The following is a 17030-nucleotide window of genomic DNA, read 5'->3' on the forward strand; positions in this document are numbered from 1 at the left end:
TAGTTAAGATAGGCTGGAGTGAGCCGTGTCAGAGACTCCAGCACACTACCAGGCAGGGCTCTGGGTTTCTGGCCCAGAAATATCTAAGAAAAAGGACCATTTAAATTAAATGATTAATTTATGGAACATGTATGGTTGGGCAGACTGGATGGACCATTCAAGTCTTTATCTGCCATCATTTACTATATTACTACGTATGTTAATCTCCCATTGCCCTAGGTACAAAATAAGTACCCATAGGTATGTAAACCACCTTGAGTGTGGTTGTGTAACTACAAAAAGGCAATATACAAATCCCTTTAACACATTAAAGCATAATACACTTTGTGAATAAGGGCAAATATTTTATTGCATAAAAGTGAAAATCTAACAGGAAGTATACAAATACATTGACAAGTGGCATCTATTATGTTTCTATGTAAGTAGAATATACCAAATTTAACAATGGAATGCAGAACGTTCGATGTAACAATCTACTTTTTGCATGAATACTGTTTATTGAATAATGCATTCCTGAGAGCTGAATACAAGTTACTGCTGTAGGGCACTAAAAGATGGTTAAAACAAAAAAAATGTGCAATGAAATGTTCCATTTTAAGTATTTCCACAATGATGGTAAGGGGATGGAGGGGGGAGAATGAAATGAATATATCTTTTGTTCTTATACTTTCTGCAAACACAATGTGCTCTATACTTCAAAGGAGATCAGTCATGTCTCCCAAAGAAAGGGAACTGGTTGCTACTGTGTTTCCTCTTTATATTCATCAGGCCTCAACAGATTCTGAGTGCTAGTGGTACGATCGAAGGAAATGGAATGGACCTGGCAGAAGTGTCAACTTCCTGCACATACAATGCATAGTTCATATTCAAAGTGTGACAAAAATAACTCTTTGCTTAGTATGTTTTACCCTGTGGGTAAGCATGCCAGATGTATCAACCAGGGTTTCTGTTGATGTTCATTTGGAAGATGGGACTGTTTGGCTTCCAAACATTATTCTCTTCAGTCTGCGTACTATCATGCAGGGATGAACTGGGTTCCATTCTCAGGCCAGGTCTTCCACTGGACTGGTCAGGGCTAGGATATGACAGAAACAAAAACAAAAAAAATATTCAGTCTTTCAGGGAGGAGGAAGAGTCCAAGTCATTCTGCAATGGAAACTCCTAGTGGCTGGATTTAGGACCCATGATTGGAGGGTTCTAGAAGGGGCCCTGGCGCATGGCCTATGACTAATGACAATTGCAGCAATGACCAGATTATGTGAGCTGGGAATGGATGCAAAAAAGTGAACAAAAAAAAACACACCACCTAATTAGTTCACAAGAAGATTTGTAGTGACAGATACCAGCTTTGGCTCTGACCAAAATGAAAGCCAAGAGTAACATGGGGAAAATTACTATCTTTCCCACACCCCACAAGAATGTGCACTTATCTTTTAAATTTATGTTAAAAGGTCCTTTTTAGGTTTTGTTAAAACATAATACTTTCAACTTTAGAAATGGGTCAAAGTTGTCAAAGGGTTTTCCCAGTAAACACATGTTGTGAGATGTCCATTCATAAATTATGCCTTAGAAATGTTCAACTTCCAAACCTTAAAATCCAGGGCTAGCTTTGGTTAGGGGAGGGGCATTATTCTTTCTGTTTCCAGTTTGATGGTAAATGGTTTTATTGAGTGCCTACTTGTTTTTATGTTGTTTGACAGGTTAAACAGCTGCTTCCTATTCAATCATTCTGCTGTCCTCATAATTTTATTTATTTATTTATAAATTTCAAATTATTTATCAAGCATAGAAAACTTGTACAGAAAGAAATTGAACTTAGATCATATTCAAAAAGAGAAAAAACAAATGGCTACAAGCCAACAAATATAAAGCAATTAACATTAAGGTTCAATTTTACTCAAGTCCACTTTGATCCAACATTTACTATCAGAAAAGAAGTAAAGAAAATTCCTAAAAGAAACAAGAGCTTGAGACTGAAGCAAAATGTAATACAAAGTTCTTCTAAGGAGCTTAAGATTTTTCTTTACCCAGTCGGGTGAGTGACAAGAAGGAAGTTAATTGACATGGTTCAAAGAAGACATACTTATTTGTTTGATAATACACAATGCACTTACAGGGATGACGCAAATAAAAAGTAGTCCCCAAAGCTAAGACTCCTGATTTAAATAGAAGAAATTCATGCCTACGCTTCTGCGTCTCGCGTGATAAATCTGAATATATCTGTATCTTATAACCCAGGAATTGTTTCTGTCTATTTTTAAAGAATAATCTCAAAATCCACATCTTATCTGTTTGAAGAGCTACAGTTATTATCAAAGTCGCTGGAGTAGCAATTTCTTTGTCTGACGTCTCCAAAAGAGCTGAGACATCCATAGCTTCATGATTAATTTGTCCTTGGTTTTGGGATTGATCTCTTGAAGATAGGTAATAAACCTGAGAGAGTGGCGGTAAAAGTTCCTCAGATATACCTCAAACTCTTGAAAATATCTTTTAATTGTTTCTCTCGGGGCCACCATTGTGGCCCTAGGAAAGTTTATTAACCTTAAATTATTACTCCGTGACGTATTCTCTAAAATTTCAATTTTTCTTCTAAGGTTTATATTATCTTTAATTAAGGTCTCTTGTATTTGTTTAGAGGAAATTAAATCTTGTTCAATCTTCTGAATATTGGTTTTAGAGTCACTCAATTCTACTTTAACTTCTTCCAATTCCTTTGTATGCTGAATTAGTTTCCTTTCTATACAATGAAAATGGGGATTTATGGCTTTCCCAAAATTTGCTACAAGATCCCACAAAGCATCAAGAGTCACCTCTGAGGGTTTGTTAGGAAAAGTTTGCACTTGACCAGTGAAAAAATGCTCACTACTTGAAGATTTCTCTTGTTTCCCTTCCATCTGGGTAATCTCTCCACCCGCTGGTGGAACTGCCTCCGGTTCCCTGGAGGGGCTCTCTCGTTGAAGTGCTCTTCCTTCTAAGCTCTCCAACGATGTCTGACTTGCTTCTGGTGGTGGAAACAACCCTTCCTCCGGGGTTTCCTCACCTCTCGGGGAACTTGTTATCTGGGGCTGCGTGGGCGGTGCTCGCAAGTCGGGGCTGAGAGTTATATCCGGCCCAGGGAGAACTGCTGCAGACCCGCCCATACGCAGCGTCTCCTGTGGGCTGCTCACCGATGTTCCGGGTACATTTTGCATGCGCCTCAGGATTTCTTCAATAGTGCCGACGGGGACTCCTCCGGTTCGCCGCGAGGCAGCAGTGGCGCTCCGCCCGCGTCGCTTCAGCATTGCAGCTAGGAGAGAAGAAAGTTCCCCTCACTACTCGTAGAGTTTCTTGACTTAATCAGACAAACTCCCACGGCATCTATTCAGTCAAACACTGTCCTCATAATTTTAAAACCTTGTATCATATTCCCACCATCTTTTCTCAAAGCTGAAAAGTCCTAATATTTTTCATCTCTCTTCATAATGGAGGTATTCCATTACCATGATCATTTTTTGGTGTTCCTTTCTGAATCTTTTCTAGTTGTACTATACTCTTACTGCAATGGGGCAAACAGAACTACACACAATAATCACGGTGTGGATGCATCAGAGACCTAGAATGGGACAATTATGTTCTTGGTTTTGTTCTCCATCCCTTTTCTGATGATCCCTACTATTCTATTAGCTTTTTTTTAGCAGCCATACCACACTGGCTTGAAAATTTCAATGTATTACCCACCATCGGATTGATATTTGAAGAGATTTAAAATGTGCTTGTTTACTGTTTCCAAAATTACTAGATCTAGGGGGCATATGATGAAGTTACCAAGTAGCAGATTTAAAACAAACCAGAGAAAATATTTCTGTACTCTATGTGTAAACTCTGGAATTCGTTGCTGGCGAATGCCGGATACTGAACCTCATGTATTGTAACACCTTTACTGAAGCTCATGCAAACCACTCTGAATTGACTCCTCAGTCATTAGTAGTGGTATAGATTATAGAAGCTTCCCATAAACAATGAGGTGAAATCAGTTAGCATAGCAGGGTTTAAAAAAGGTTTGGATAATTTCTTAAAAGAGAAGTCCATAGGCTATTGTTGAAATGACTTTGGAAAATCCACTGCTTATTTCTAGGATAAGCATCATAAAATCTGTTTTATTACTTGGGATTTAGCTATATACTTGGGACCTGAGTTGGCCACTGTTGGAAACAGGATACTGGGCTTGATAGACTTTCGGTCTGTTCCAGTATGGCAATTGTGTTTTTATGACTCCTGGCTGGCTAAATTGCTTGTGCCACTGAATATCCACACTAATCACTAAACTGAAAGCCAGTGATTTTGTGGGGAATCTGGGGGCAGAGGTGACATTTATGTGGTTAAGTGCCAATATTCTGTATTTAACTGCTTAAGCTAATTGGACAAATCATACCACATAAGACTCAGTCCTACTTTATCTGATTTCACCTAGGCCAGTGTTCTTCAATGCAAGACCCATGGGCCAATGGCAGACCTCATCATCTGGCTTTTTCCAAACTACTCTTTGCCTCTCTTCACAAGTTCATGACAGAAAGTAGGAAGTGAACTGGGGGTTGGGGGAAGAGCTGCATGGTTGAAGGACAAAGCATTCTTGAATAGAAAGAGAGAATGCATTTGTAAATGATCATCTCCTTAAGGTAGGGTTACCAGATGTCCAGGGAAACTTTTAGAGAACAGATTACCAAAACCCAGCAGTTTGTCCGGGTTTTGGAAATCCCTGAGCTCGGGGCTGCATCTGGAAGCCTTCTGCACATGCGCGGACATAGATGCAATGACATCATCTGCACACATGGTCAAACCCCTGCGGAGTTCCCCAGGGATCCCCTCTATCTCCTACACTCTTCAACCTCTATTCAGCCTCCCTCAGCTCCCACCTGGACAAACAAGGCATAACCTCATACAGCTATGCAGATGACATCACCATTCTCGTACCCTTCGATCAACCAATATCCTCCATGACAGACACAATACACCAAACACTAAAATCAGTAGCGACCTGGATAAAAGATCGCAAGCTGAAATTGAACCCAGACAAAACTAAATTCATCCTCCTCGAAAACAACAAAATACCAACCATAACCAACATTGAAATCAATGCAATCAACTACCCCATACAACGCATTCTAAAATTACTAGGAATAACAATCGATAGATGCTGCACCATGCAACCGCAAATCAATAAAACAATACAAAAATCATTCTCAATCATGAGAAACTTAAAACAAGTGCGGAAATTCTTCGATAAAATCGCAGTTCCAGCTTATAGTACAGTCCCTAATACTAGGCCTACTAGACTACTGTAATATCCTCTACCTCCCCTGCCCTGCAACAATAACAAAACAACTACAAACAATCCAAAACACAGCACTAAGACTCATCTATTCATTGAAGAAACATGACTACATTACAGAAGCATATCTCAAATCGCACTGGCTTCCAATCCCAGCAAGAATACAATTCAAATTCTACTGTCTACTATTTAAGACTTTATATGGAGACAGTCCAAGCTATCTGAACAATCGCCTCATCCACAACACCTCAACCAGACATAGGAAAACTCACACCCCATTCTCATACCCCCCAATTAAGGAAATCAAACAAAAAAAACTATATGATGGCCTACTAGCCACTCAAGCAGCCAAACTAGACAACCAAATCGCCAATCTACTGATGGCATCCCTCGACTACAAGACTTTTAGAAAAGAAATAAAGACCATACTCTTCAAGAAAACCCTGAAAAAAGAAATAACGCCACAAATTTCAAACACCACCTCTCACTAAAGCCAACTACCCCCAAACAAATAACCATACTCATTTCTTAAGTTCTTGTTGTAATACTTCCTTGATAATTCTTTTGTAATCCACCTTGAACTGCAAGGTAATGGCGGAATAGAAATCCCTAATGTAATATAATGTAAACATCACGTAAACGTCTGCGCATGTACAGAGGCCCTCCAGACTCCGTGGAAGGAGACAGGAGGTTCATTTGGGGGTGGAGGGCAGAATGGGGTGGGGTCAGGTGTCCTCTTTTTTAAAGAGGAAATCTAGCAACCCTACCTTAAGGATACCCCTAACAAAAAGTTTGAAGGTGGCCCAGTAGAGATGGATGTAATTGACACAGGTTGGTAAGCAGTGGTCATGGCTCTGCATGGGAAAATATTTGGTTACTCTCCTTCACCTCATTTGGATCTGACTTAAAAATTAGTGAAGATGACTGACTTAGGTAGTTAAGTGCTGAAGATTGCACTTCGTTGCATAAAGAAATAGCAAGCCACATAAACCCAGTCAGTGCCAGTGCCTAGATGTGGCCTGACATTAAATACCAAGGCACAAAGCCAGCAGTGGCTAACAAAAAATGCTCACTTCCACCAACTGAATACTTGCCCCATTAATTCAAGATGTTTATTTAGGCTCCTAATTCAGAACCCAGCAATTTGTATTTGTAGTTGGGGTATCTTTCCCTATGTCTACTTGCCCACATTCAATTTAATTTGCCATTTGCATGCCAGTTCCCTAGTCTCACATGATTCCTCTGCAAATCCTCAATCATCTTGAATAATTTTGTGTCGTCTACAAATATAATCACCTCGTTTTTTCCCCCCATTTCCAGATCATTTATAATATGTTGAACAGCATAGGTACTAATACAGACTTTTGGAGCAATCCATGGGTGAGCCTTTGCCATGTGAATAACTGACCATTCAGTCCTACCCTCTGTTTTCTTGTAGTGGTAGCACCACTACAGGTCATGTGTCTAGTACTGTGAGCCTATCTCTAGGTGTCACTGGCACCATTTTGGATAATGGCAAGGGCATGAATGTGTGAGCATCACTTTTGCCTAGACTTGTTGTTCAGTGTGACAGGGAGACTTTCTGGGGGATTCAACAATGCAGAGCTTATAAAGGTAGGCTTGGGAAAGGGGGTGGGGTGGGTGTTTGTTCAGTGTGACAGGGGGACTTCTGGGAGATCATCAATGCAGTTTTTATTTTACATTCAGGATTCTTGTGTAAAGGGCGGTATAGAAAGTAAGAAAACAGAATATGTACTCTAAGACAATGTTTCTCAACTTGGTCCTGGAATATCCCCTTGCCCGTCAGGTTTTGCCTGGACCACTTTAGAGCCTATAAAGGTAGGCTTGGGAAGGGGGACGGTGTTTGTTCAGTGTGACAGGGGGACTTCTGGGGGATTCAACACTAGGGGGAGCCCTTCAGATTAGGAGGTTCTGGTTCGGTGGGCACTATATGGGGAGAATTAATTTGAGGGATGCTAGAGGGGGTTTGTGCTTAAAGGAAGAAGCACTCTAGTTGCCGGCTCCTTTACCATCCTTTTGGATGTTAAAATACCTCCAGCTAGAATTGTACAATAAATATGCACAAACTTGATAGGCTGAGAGTGAATCACTGACCAGAGAACATTGGGTAGTATGCTGAGGAGGATCAATTTTGAGCTCCTTTAGAGACTCAATGAGAAGATCCATCAGGGCAGAAGCCTTGAACAGCATGCGAACTGAAGAGTCCTCGCCCTGGTCCACAGCAGCACTTAGACCCCAAGTCACTTCACCCAGTGTTGCATTGTCTCAGACAGAAGCTTCACTCTGTGAAAGAGGATAAGCGTCCAGATCATCATCTTCAGTGAACCCATCTGACCAAATATTGGAGTCCAGGAAGACACGGGTCTCCTTAGAGATGCAGATGTGGAATTACGGGAAGGTTGTACAGATGGTCGCTCTCCAGTTGACCCAGAAGATTCACCAGCACAGCCAACATATGCTTGCCAGAGCAAGTTCACAGAGTCAGGTGTAAAGGTCAAAGAGGACTGAGAACCCTCTTCAAGAGGAAGGTTAGAGCACTTTCTTTTCGCTTTGGGGCCATCAGAGCCCTTACTAGGCACGGGCGCCACACTATGGGACTCAGAAAGGGCAAATTTGTCCCCAACCATCCCAACAGTCATATGGCAGAAGTAATAAGATAGTCAGAGGTTGAACCCGGGGTTCCTGCCTCCCCAGCACAACACACGACGTAAGAGTGCTCTTCCGGTGCCCAACCGGCACAAACTTCACATGAATTCATGTTATTGGAGCCTGAGGACTCCATCCCTGGTGGTTAGAATATAAAAACAAGGCTTTTTGAAGAAGTTTGAGAACTTAAAATTCAAACTGGGAAAAATCCAAGATGGCCACTGCCAGGATTTCCCGTTGAAAAAACAACTGCAACTCTACCGGAGGACCACAAAAACCAGCGATTTTAGGATTTTTGGGGGTGAGGGAACAAGACAACAACAAATTATCACCAGAAAAATAGCTAATTCAGATCCCCCCCCCCAAACTGCCCTGTGGGCTGTGATAGCCCTTCTCTGAGACCAGACGCTGGGAAGATTTCCCCAATGAATATGCATGAGATCTATGTGCATGCACTGCTTTCAATGCATATTCATTGGGGAAATCCTGAAAACCCGACTAGATTCGGCCCTCAAGGAGGGACTTTGGGGACCCCTGGTCTAAATGTAGGTGAAATAAGAAAAGCCAAAGACTTCTCAGCACTTTCTCATATATTTAATAACATCAATAACTATTTTCACACTTAAAAGTCCACAGATTTCCCTAGAACTATTACCGCTCCCCCGTTTTTCTCTTGCCTACAGAAAACAACACAACACCCACCCATTCACTTTTCCTTTATCCCCAGAGGGAGACAATAGAGAAGTCCTTATAAAAATAAATTCCCAAACTAAAGGCATTTTCAATTTGACAACCATACACTCTGCTGAAAGTGCTCCTGCTAAGAGACTTTCAAACCAGGAATCAATATAGCAGGGCTTCCAAAGCCTTCCACAGTCAATTAGGTTTTCAGGATATTGATATGCATTTCAGGATTATAAATATGCATTTATAAGATACATGCATATGCACCAATTCTTACTGGCACTGCCTTTTTTCCATACACATTTCTGGCATTTATATTTATTGTATACATCCTAAAACTAAACTAGCTGGGGGGGGGGGGGGGGGCAGGTTTTAGAAGCTTTGCTATATACTTGTAGACCAGGGGTTGCAAAACCTGTCCTACAGAACCCCTAGCTAGTCAGGTTTCCATAGTATACAGAAAAAAATTTGCATGCTTCACTGCCTTGTAAAGATTATAGTACCTCTCCTTAACTTTTGTTTATTTGCCAATATTCAAACTTTTTTTTTCTATTTTATGTTTCAGGAAGATGGCAGGGGAGTTTCTACTTTTTAAAGACAAAATTCCCTACATCTTACAGCATTTCAGTTGTGCAGCTCTGTTTTATTTCAAAAAAGTTTTATCTAGCTGTTGAGAAGTTTTGTAAAAGGCTGGTGTTAAAGTGCCACCTATTGGCTTTTGCTGGAATGTCACTGTTGAAACATGATGGAAATACTATACAGTACCTGCAAATATTACGTGAGCCACTTCAACCTATTGTAATAACTTGCTAGAAGTCAGAATGAAAAAGGAGTATGCAGCAAGTCAGAAAAAACTGTGATCTTTAAGAACTGAATGGGAAATCTCAAAATATTGTTCACACCTTGTTATTTTTACAGTACTGGGTAAGGAAAGTTTAATTTTTCTTGAAATTTGCTTATGGCTTGCAGGCTATAAGGTTGGTATGTCGCTTGCAATGACATAGGAAATGTGCTATGTTGATGCATGTTATTACCAAATAAAACGAGTAGAAAAAAAACCCCATTTTCTATTTTATCATTCATAAGAACATAAGAATAGCCTTACTGGGTCAGACCAATGGCCAATCAAGCCCAGTAGCCTGTTCTCATGGTGGCCAATCCAGGTCACTAGTACCTTGCCAAAACTGAAAGAGTAGCAATATGCCATGCTACCAATCCAGGGCAAGCAGTGGCTTCCCCCATGTCTTTTTCAATAACAGACTATGGACTTTCCCTCCAGGAACTTGTCCAAACCTTTCTTAAAACCAGCTACGCTATCCGCTCTTACCACAACCTCTGGTAATGCGTTCCAGAGCTTAACTATTCTCCGAGTGAAAAAAATTTCCTCCTATTGGTTTTAAAAGTATTTCCCTGCAACTTCGAGTGTCTCCTAGTCTTTGTTATTTTTGACGGAGTGAAAAATCGATCCACTTGTACCCGTTCTAGTCCACTCAGGATTTGTAGACTTCAATCATATCTCCCCTCAGCCATCTCTTTTCCAAGCTGAAAAGCCCTAACCGTTTTAGTCTTTCCCATATGAGAGGAGTTCCATCCCCTTTATCATTCACTGATAATGAGTGCACTTGTTGGAAATAATGCTACTGTATAGAAAGAAGGCATACTGTTTTGGAAAAAGGGTGCAATCTTTTCTAAGACTACCTGCAGTAATAGTTTCAGCATGAGTTAAAACATACAGTGAAACCATTTGAGCATTCAGAGCACAATAATATCTGTGCAAACCCAGCATTAACTGCATTTTAATGATGGTGGTAGCTTTGGGCATTGGCTCCTCAGTCTTCCTCCTAGTCACATGGATATCTATCTATATACTGCCTTTTTGAAGGAATTATCCAAGGCACCAAACAGCAAGAATAATTTGGACATTGGACATCAAACGATGAAAAAAAATTATCTTGTTCTTCACGGCGCATATCCAAGTTCTCCTGACAGTACTGGAGCCTCATGGCCTTCTGACATGGCATCAGCATTCTCATACGAACATAAGAATTGCCGCTGTTGGGTCAGACCAGTGGTCCATCGTGCCCAGCAGTCCACTCATGCAGCGGCCCTCTGGTCAAAGACCAGCACCCTAACTGAGACTAGCCCTACATGCGTACGTTCTGGTTCAGCAGGAACTTGTCTAACTTTGTCTTGAATCCTTGGAGGGTGTTTTCCCCTATGACAGAAGTATACAGCAAGTCAGAGGAAGTCTTGGAACCCATCTTGCACTAACCTTGAACATGCCCAACTTTTCATGAATTATTTTCCAAACTGCACCTGCCGAGATGTCCATTTCTTCAGCTATTTGTCTGTCTGACAAAATTAAATCCTCGACTTTCTTGCACATTTCTGTGGAAGTTGCTTCCACAGGCCGTCCAGTCTGAGGATCAGCTTCAACGGACTTGCCACCCCACTTAAACTGCTTGCTCCAAAATTTTATTTTGTAGGATAGGGTAGACTCACCATAAACTGCAGTCATGCATTCATGGATCTCCTTTTGAGAAATATCACTGAACAGTGCTCCAAACCTAGAAATTTCTTACTGGATTCCTGTCTCTTGGAATGAGTAACCTTGAGATATGTCCCAGCAAGCACAGACTTGTTTCAACATGCTTGCTACTGTCTTTCACTCAGGTAGATAAATTATTAAACACCCCTCATATAAACATTTAAGCTTATAACGAGGTGGAACCAACCACCTACCTGAGTGCCACCTGCACTAACAGTCTTAGGGTTCTGAAAGATACCTCTTGAATGCAATGAAATGGTTGTGTCTTCACCTATCCTTGCCCCTTCTGGATAAAGGAAAAAAAACAAGCAACCCAGACTTCCTGGCTTCTCTGAGGCAGAAAGAAGGCTAAATAACATCTGGGCGGGCTTCAAGAATGATATGCTTACCTACTAGAAATAAGATTTACAAGGTAAGTGTATCTAATCTTCTCTTCTAGTGCAATAGGCATATAATTCCTGAACTCTTGGGACATATCAAAGCAGTTCCCGGAATCTAGGGCAGGACAGATGAGCCTGCTGAAACAACAGACAATCCGAATGTAGAGTCCAATTTGGCCTCCACGTCCACCCTGTAAAATTTCATGAAAAGTATGGAGGGAGGACCTTGTGGCCACTCTGCAAATCTCTTCGGGGGAAAACTACTATAGTCTCCACCCAGGAGGATGCTACAGGAGCTAGCTATCTGCTCGAATGCAGTAGTAGGTGGGGAGCGTTTTCAACAAAATACACAGTACAGAGAAAAGGAAACCAAACGTTTTTCTGCCGCAAACAGCTCCCCAGGCCCCGAGCAGGGCAGTTACCTAACCCTCAAGTTTAAAGTCATTTTGCCCTCAGTGAAGATAAATGTCGGCTTGCTTCACCTCCCTCCCAGGGCTCGAAGCCACCACATCGTCCAAGAAAGAAGCGCTCAACTGAAACTTTGCCCCGAGGCTCCAGGAACCTCCTCAGCAGCCACTCCTCGCTTCCTGCTGCTGAAGCAGGCAGGGCAGGGCACTCCCAGCCTCGTGGTGCAAGGTTAGGGTTTGTCCAGGGAGGGGGGGTGAGGAGGAGGAGGACTCTATCCTCCCGCTCTAGAATTATGCAGGCTGTCCTCCGTTCTAGCCTGCATGTGACACCTCCTGACGAATAAGCAGCAAGTCTCTGTCATGTAGGCAGTGAGCTCAGAACGTGGGCTCACTTCCTACACGACAGAGACTGTTGCTGCTGCTCAGTGCGGCGCCAGACACAGATCGAATATTAGGTAGGCCTCAGCATAGGAACCCCGGGTCCATCCCCGTGGGAGTCCCGTCGACCTTGGAGGGGTCCCCGTGGGAGTCCCGTTGACCTCGGGGGGGATCCCTGTTCCCGTGCAGACCTCTACTATATAATCCACTCTGGACATGAGGAACCGCAGATCCCTCCCAACCTCAGGATCACAGCACAACTTGAAGTGGTAAGCACGTGCTATGTATGATGCTGCTGCCACTGCCTTTAATCCCCTAGCTGCTAAAACAGGCAAGCTGGCAGCAGTGATAAGGGAGTCCCCAGCAGCTTCAGCGGTAAGGGAAACCTTATTTCCCTGACTGTCGGCTGCTGAGGAAATCCCTGCAAAGGGGATCCCTGGACGCCAGCACCCAAAGCCGACAAGGATTCTCCTTTGCGGTGGCCAGCAAGCACAGGCCGGCCACATTGCCCTCATGTCTGGAGCACAATGAGCACTTTTTCCCTTTAAAAGTGCTCATTGAGCAATATGTGACCTAGCTAATGAAAGAGTGCCAGTTAACAATAAAAATCAATTACAGTCAATTGAAGGCTTCCCTTCAGACTGGCACTGCCTCAGGATTTTTTTTTTTTTTTCAGAACAAACTCCATTGGCTCTCCAAGCCATATGCCTTATTGGTGGCAAGGCTTGCAGCTGAGGCACCGCTACAAAATTTTGGAGAGGTGGAGGAACTCAACTTGTGACCCGTCGAGTGTGACAGCCCTGAGGTTGGACAGACCCCTGAAAGGGTTCCCCCAAGCTCAGTCCAGCACCAGACAGGGACAAGGCCACTAAATAACTTTCAATAGGCCTACACTGACCCAGGGAAGACTGCAACATCTTACCTGCTTGGAGACTAAGAACAGACTGAATATATTAGGGGAAGCACAGCTACTTGTATTACAGCCAAAAGGTTTTGGCTCAGTCTCCACCTACTGGTTATGGTGAGCTATTACCCATCAGTGAACTGGGCAGGTCTAGAGAGTTGCTAAAGAATATTTTCTCCTTGTACAGTTGGCTTTGGGTTTGTTTTAATTTTGTGTTTGCCATTATGTATTAAGATTATATTGTGCGTATATGAAAATGGATGGAAGAAATTGTATTACAATTAGTACTATTATTATGGGGGTGGGGTCAGGGGGGCGCTTGGTCGGGGGTACTTGGTTGATACTTATTAGACATGGGGCACTTGGCTTGAAAAAGTTGAGAAACACTGCCATGCGCAAATCCTCAGCCTTCCCCTCCACCGTTAACTTTTAGGCTCCTCTCAACCCACCAAGCATAACTGGGTAAACGAACTACTTGCAAACTTCCCTCCCTTTCTGCAGGTAAAGTTGTTCCTGCTGTTTTTATGAATTTATTTCTTAGGGTTTATTATTGTGTCTTTGATTGCAGTTGCTCGCTGGCGCTTCCGAAAAGCAGCTACTACAGGCAGCTGCCTTGTCCTACCTAATAATTAAACTGACCCTAGAGAATACGATTCCCCCTGCCCCCATTTTCAGATTCGAAGAGATGGGTAACCAAGACTAGGTCAGCAACCTGAATTACAAGCTAAAGAAAAAAACAGACAAAGACGCGCAATAACTTCGAGAATGCAACCAGAACCAGCCCCGCAAATATCTGCTGCAACATTCTCCACCAAAAAAACTCACACTCCCAGCATAATCTGCAAGCACCACCCACAGCGCCATCACGCTCTATCCTAACATGGTACGTAAAGCTGTCAGGAAACATCGCGAGATCAACCCTTTGCGCACCACCCCTCCCCCCGCGTCAGAGTTTCTGTCTTTTCCCTCGCCAAGTCGTCTTCTGTCACGTGACATCACGAAGCGGAAGTGTGAAAGCGCTGGTTGGTGGTGGAGCTGCAGAGCTGGTGGTACCGGTGCAAGAGTTGCGCGTTACATCCCACCGTTGACATCGGCGGTAGCCGGCCATGGCAGCGCAGAAAATCAACGAGGCGCTGGAGCACATTGCTAAAGCCGATAAATAGTAAATAGAGCGCCGTCTCTGCTGTCCTAATTCATATACGGTTGCGGGGAGGAGGGGTGCTGGGGGCGCGTCATACTTGTTTATTGCGTGCTATTACGTCATCACTGCGGTGCTGATGCAGTTGGGATGCTGCTGTCTGTGTGATGGGGGTGTGGACTTGGCCTGAGAAGGGCTTCAGTGAATGGAAGACCTTAGTCTGTGAGATAGGGGTTGGAGTCCGCCGCAGAATCCCCCTCCTCCCTTAGAGGAAGCCTTAATTCTGTTGTATTTTTAGTTGCTCTGGGATAGGAGGAGAGGTTCGGATTCTTGAGGTCTGGCTGCTTGCGGCTTGGCTGGATCTGCAGTATCTGCTGGGAGTTGTCGTGCAGCCTTGGGGACTGTTGCTGCAGTTATTTTGCCTGTTGACTGCCTGAATTCCCGGCATTTTTTTTTTTTTTAACTTTTTTTTCTGTTTTATTATGCGTAGGAGTTTTTCTTTCCTACTGAATATTGAAAATTGGGTACACCCTCATGGCACTGATATTCTGGGTAAATGATGGAGTAGTGATACACTAGATTAAAGGGTTATGTTTGGGAGGATGATTTGTTTAAAATCTTAATTTTTAAAAAATTGTATTAAATATTAACAAAGTTGCAGAACCTTTGAAATAATTATAGATTCCCATTAGTACACATTCTAAGTTCAACATTTTATTAAAAATTTTGATTATAACAATAATATTTTCCGAACAGTATCAGACATAAAATAGTTCATCAATAGAAGAGGCATGTAATAATAGAACAGTATTAGAAAAGGAAACCCCCAACCCTATCCCCCCCTTCTCACAGCACATAAACAAAACAGAACCAATATATATATGGCATGTAAAGTATTTGACAAAAAACACTCAAATTCAAGCAGAATATCAAAAAATATAGCCACCAACAGATATTCTAAAGTTATATCCCCTTCCCAGAGACTTAGAGCAGGTAACAAAAATTAAGGAGAAAAGACCTCAGGGTTTCCAGAGAACAAACTCCGGAAACTACTATGGCAAATGCAAATTTGTCACAGATAACACATCCTCGGTCAGAGAAAAACTCCGTTTAAATTTAATAAATATAATTCATAAACTTCTAAAATTTTGAAGTTTATGAATTATATTTATTAAATTTAAACGGAGTTTTTCTCTGACTGAGGATGTGGTATCTATGACAAATTTGCATTTGCCATAGTAGTTTCCGGAGTTTGTTCTCTGGAAACACTGAGGTCTTTTCTCTGTAATTTTTGTTACCTGCTCTAAGTCTCTGGGAAGGGGCTATAACTTTAGAATATCTGTTGGTGGCTTTGTAAAGTATTTGTACATTATGACCCAGTTACATATGCGTTTTTAGGCTCCCAGATATATACAAAACTTTGAAAAAGGTAAATTCTTATGTATATTAGCTTCTTATGTATAAATTAAACAAACCCATTGCCACCAGAACTGGAAATTCAATAGTTGAAAGTTCATGAGCGCGTAATCTCTTGTAATGCAATAACCATTGGAATAGATATTAGAAAATGAATAAGAAGTGTCAAACTTACTCATTAATAATCTAAATAATGTTGCATATTCATTAATAATCTAAATAATGTTGCTAGTCCCACAACATCTCTGCGAGACTCACTGATGTTAATCAGATTGGACTCCTTTTACAAAACTGGGCTACAGATTAGTGGCACACTAAATGAGGAAGCCCATGGAGTAGTATGAGCTTCTTCGCATTCAGCACTTGAGTCTAATCAGTTGTGCAGCTTTGTAAAAGGAACCCATGTGCTGTTCTAAACAAAGTATGGTACAAAGTTTCAACAGCCAGCATAAAACATCCCTAAGTAAAACCTTTACCAGTAGACTCTCAATTTGTAATCCAGCTGTTCTTTAATATAGTAAATTAATCATAGCAAACAAAGAAAATCAACATACAGTTCAGTTGCTTGGAAAGAATTGTTGCCTTCTGCAGAATCCCAACCCTCTCTACCTCTTCATCCCTTTGTTTCCTTTTATGAGCAGCAAATATTATTCACTCTGTTGTGTGTATCTGTCATAATTAGATTGTAAACTCTTTTGAACAGGGACCCTCTCTTGCATGTTTAATATATAGCACTGAGTGCATCTGATAGCACTATAGAAATAATAAATAGTAATAATATCTAGCCACCTCAGAGGCAAGGAGATGACCAGAACCTCAGCCATGCTGAGAGGGAAAGCTGTAATACTTAAAAAGGGAAATGCACGGGGAAGTGAATGGTAAAGTATCTTGATGAAATCACAGTAGATAAAAAGAGGGATTAGAACTTAGAACAGTTGCTGATCGTCAGGCATGTACAGAAAGATTGCCTTTCACAGCCACAGGGGAAGAAAGAGAAGGCTGAGAGTCAATAATAATAATAACTTTATTCTTTTATACCGCCCGCCATAACCAAAAGTTCTAGGCGGTTTACACTAAAAAGAGCTGGACAATCAGCGAAATACGCTAATACAGTAAAAAATACAAATATTTGTAAAATAGAATTTCAATAATAAAACTTTCATTAAGTAATAAACTTATCAAACAAAGTGGTCTTAATTA

At 41.8% G+C, this 17030-nt stretch overlaps 1 protein-coding gene and 1 long non-coding RNA gene across 2 annotated transcripts in view; one reads left to right on the forward strand and one right to left on the reverse strand.

Annotated features, from left to right (window-relative positions):
* Positions 1 to 331: 331 nt before the first annotated feature.
* On the reverse strand, positions 332 to 14145 carry LOC117355816. Its single transcript, XR_004538452.1, has 2 exons — positions 14102 to 14145; positions 332 to 1075 (listed from the first exon to the last, which is right to left on the reverse strand). It is a non-coding gene; the product is annotated as an uncharacterized LOC117355816 (long non-coding RNA).
* A 78-nt stretch (positions 14146 to 14223) lies between these two features.
* Positions 14224 to 17030, forward strand: part of NAPG (NSF attachment protein gamma) — a 65347-nt gene continuing 62540 nt past the window's right edge. Inside the window, exon 1 of the mRNA XM_033934869.1 lies at positions 14224 to 14438. Coding sequence (XP_033790760.1) covers positions 14383 to 14438 — 56 coding nt within the window. The 5' untranslated portion in view covers positions 14224 to 14382. The remainder of the gene's footprint in view (positions 14439 to 17030) is intronic.

The sequence above is a fragment of the Geotrypetes seraphini genome, chromosome 2 (genome assembly GCF_902459505.1).
Source record: "Geotrypetes seraphini chromosome 2, aGeoSer1.1, whole genome shotgun sequence".
Lineage (NCBI taxonomy): Eukaryota > Metazoa > Chordata > Amphibia > Gymnophiona > Dermophiidae > Geotrypetes > Geotrypetes seraphini.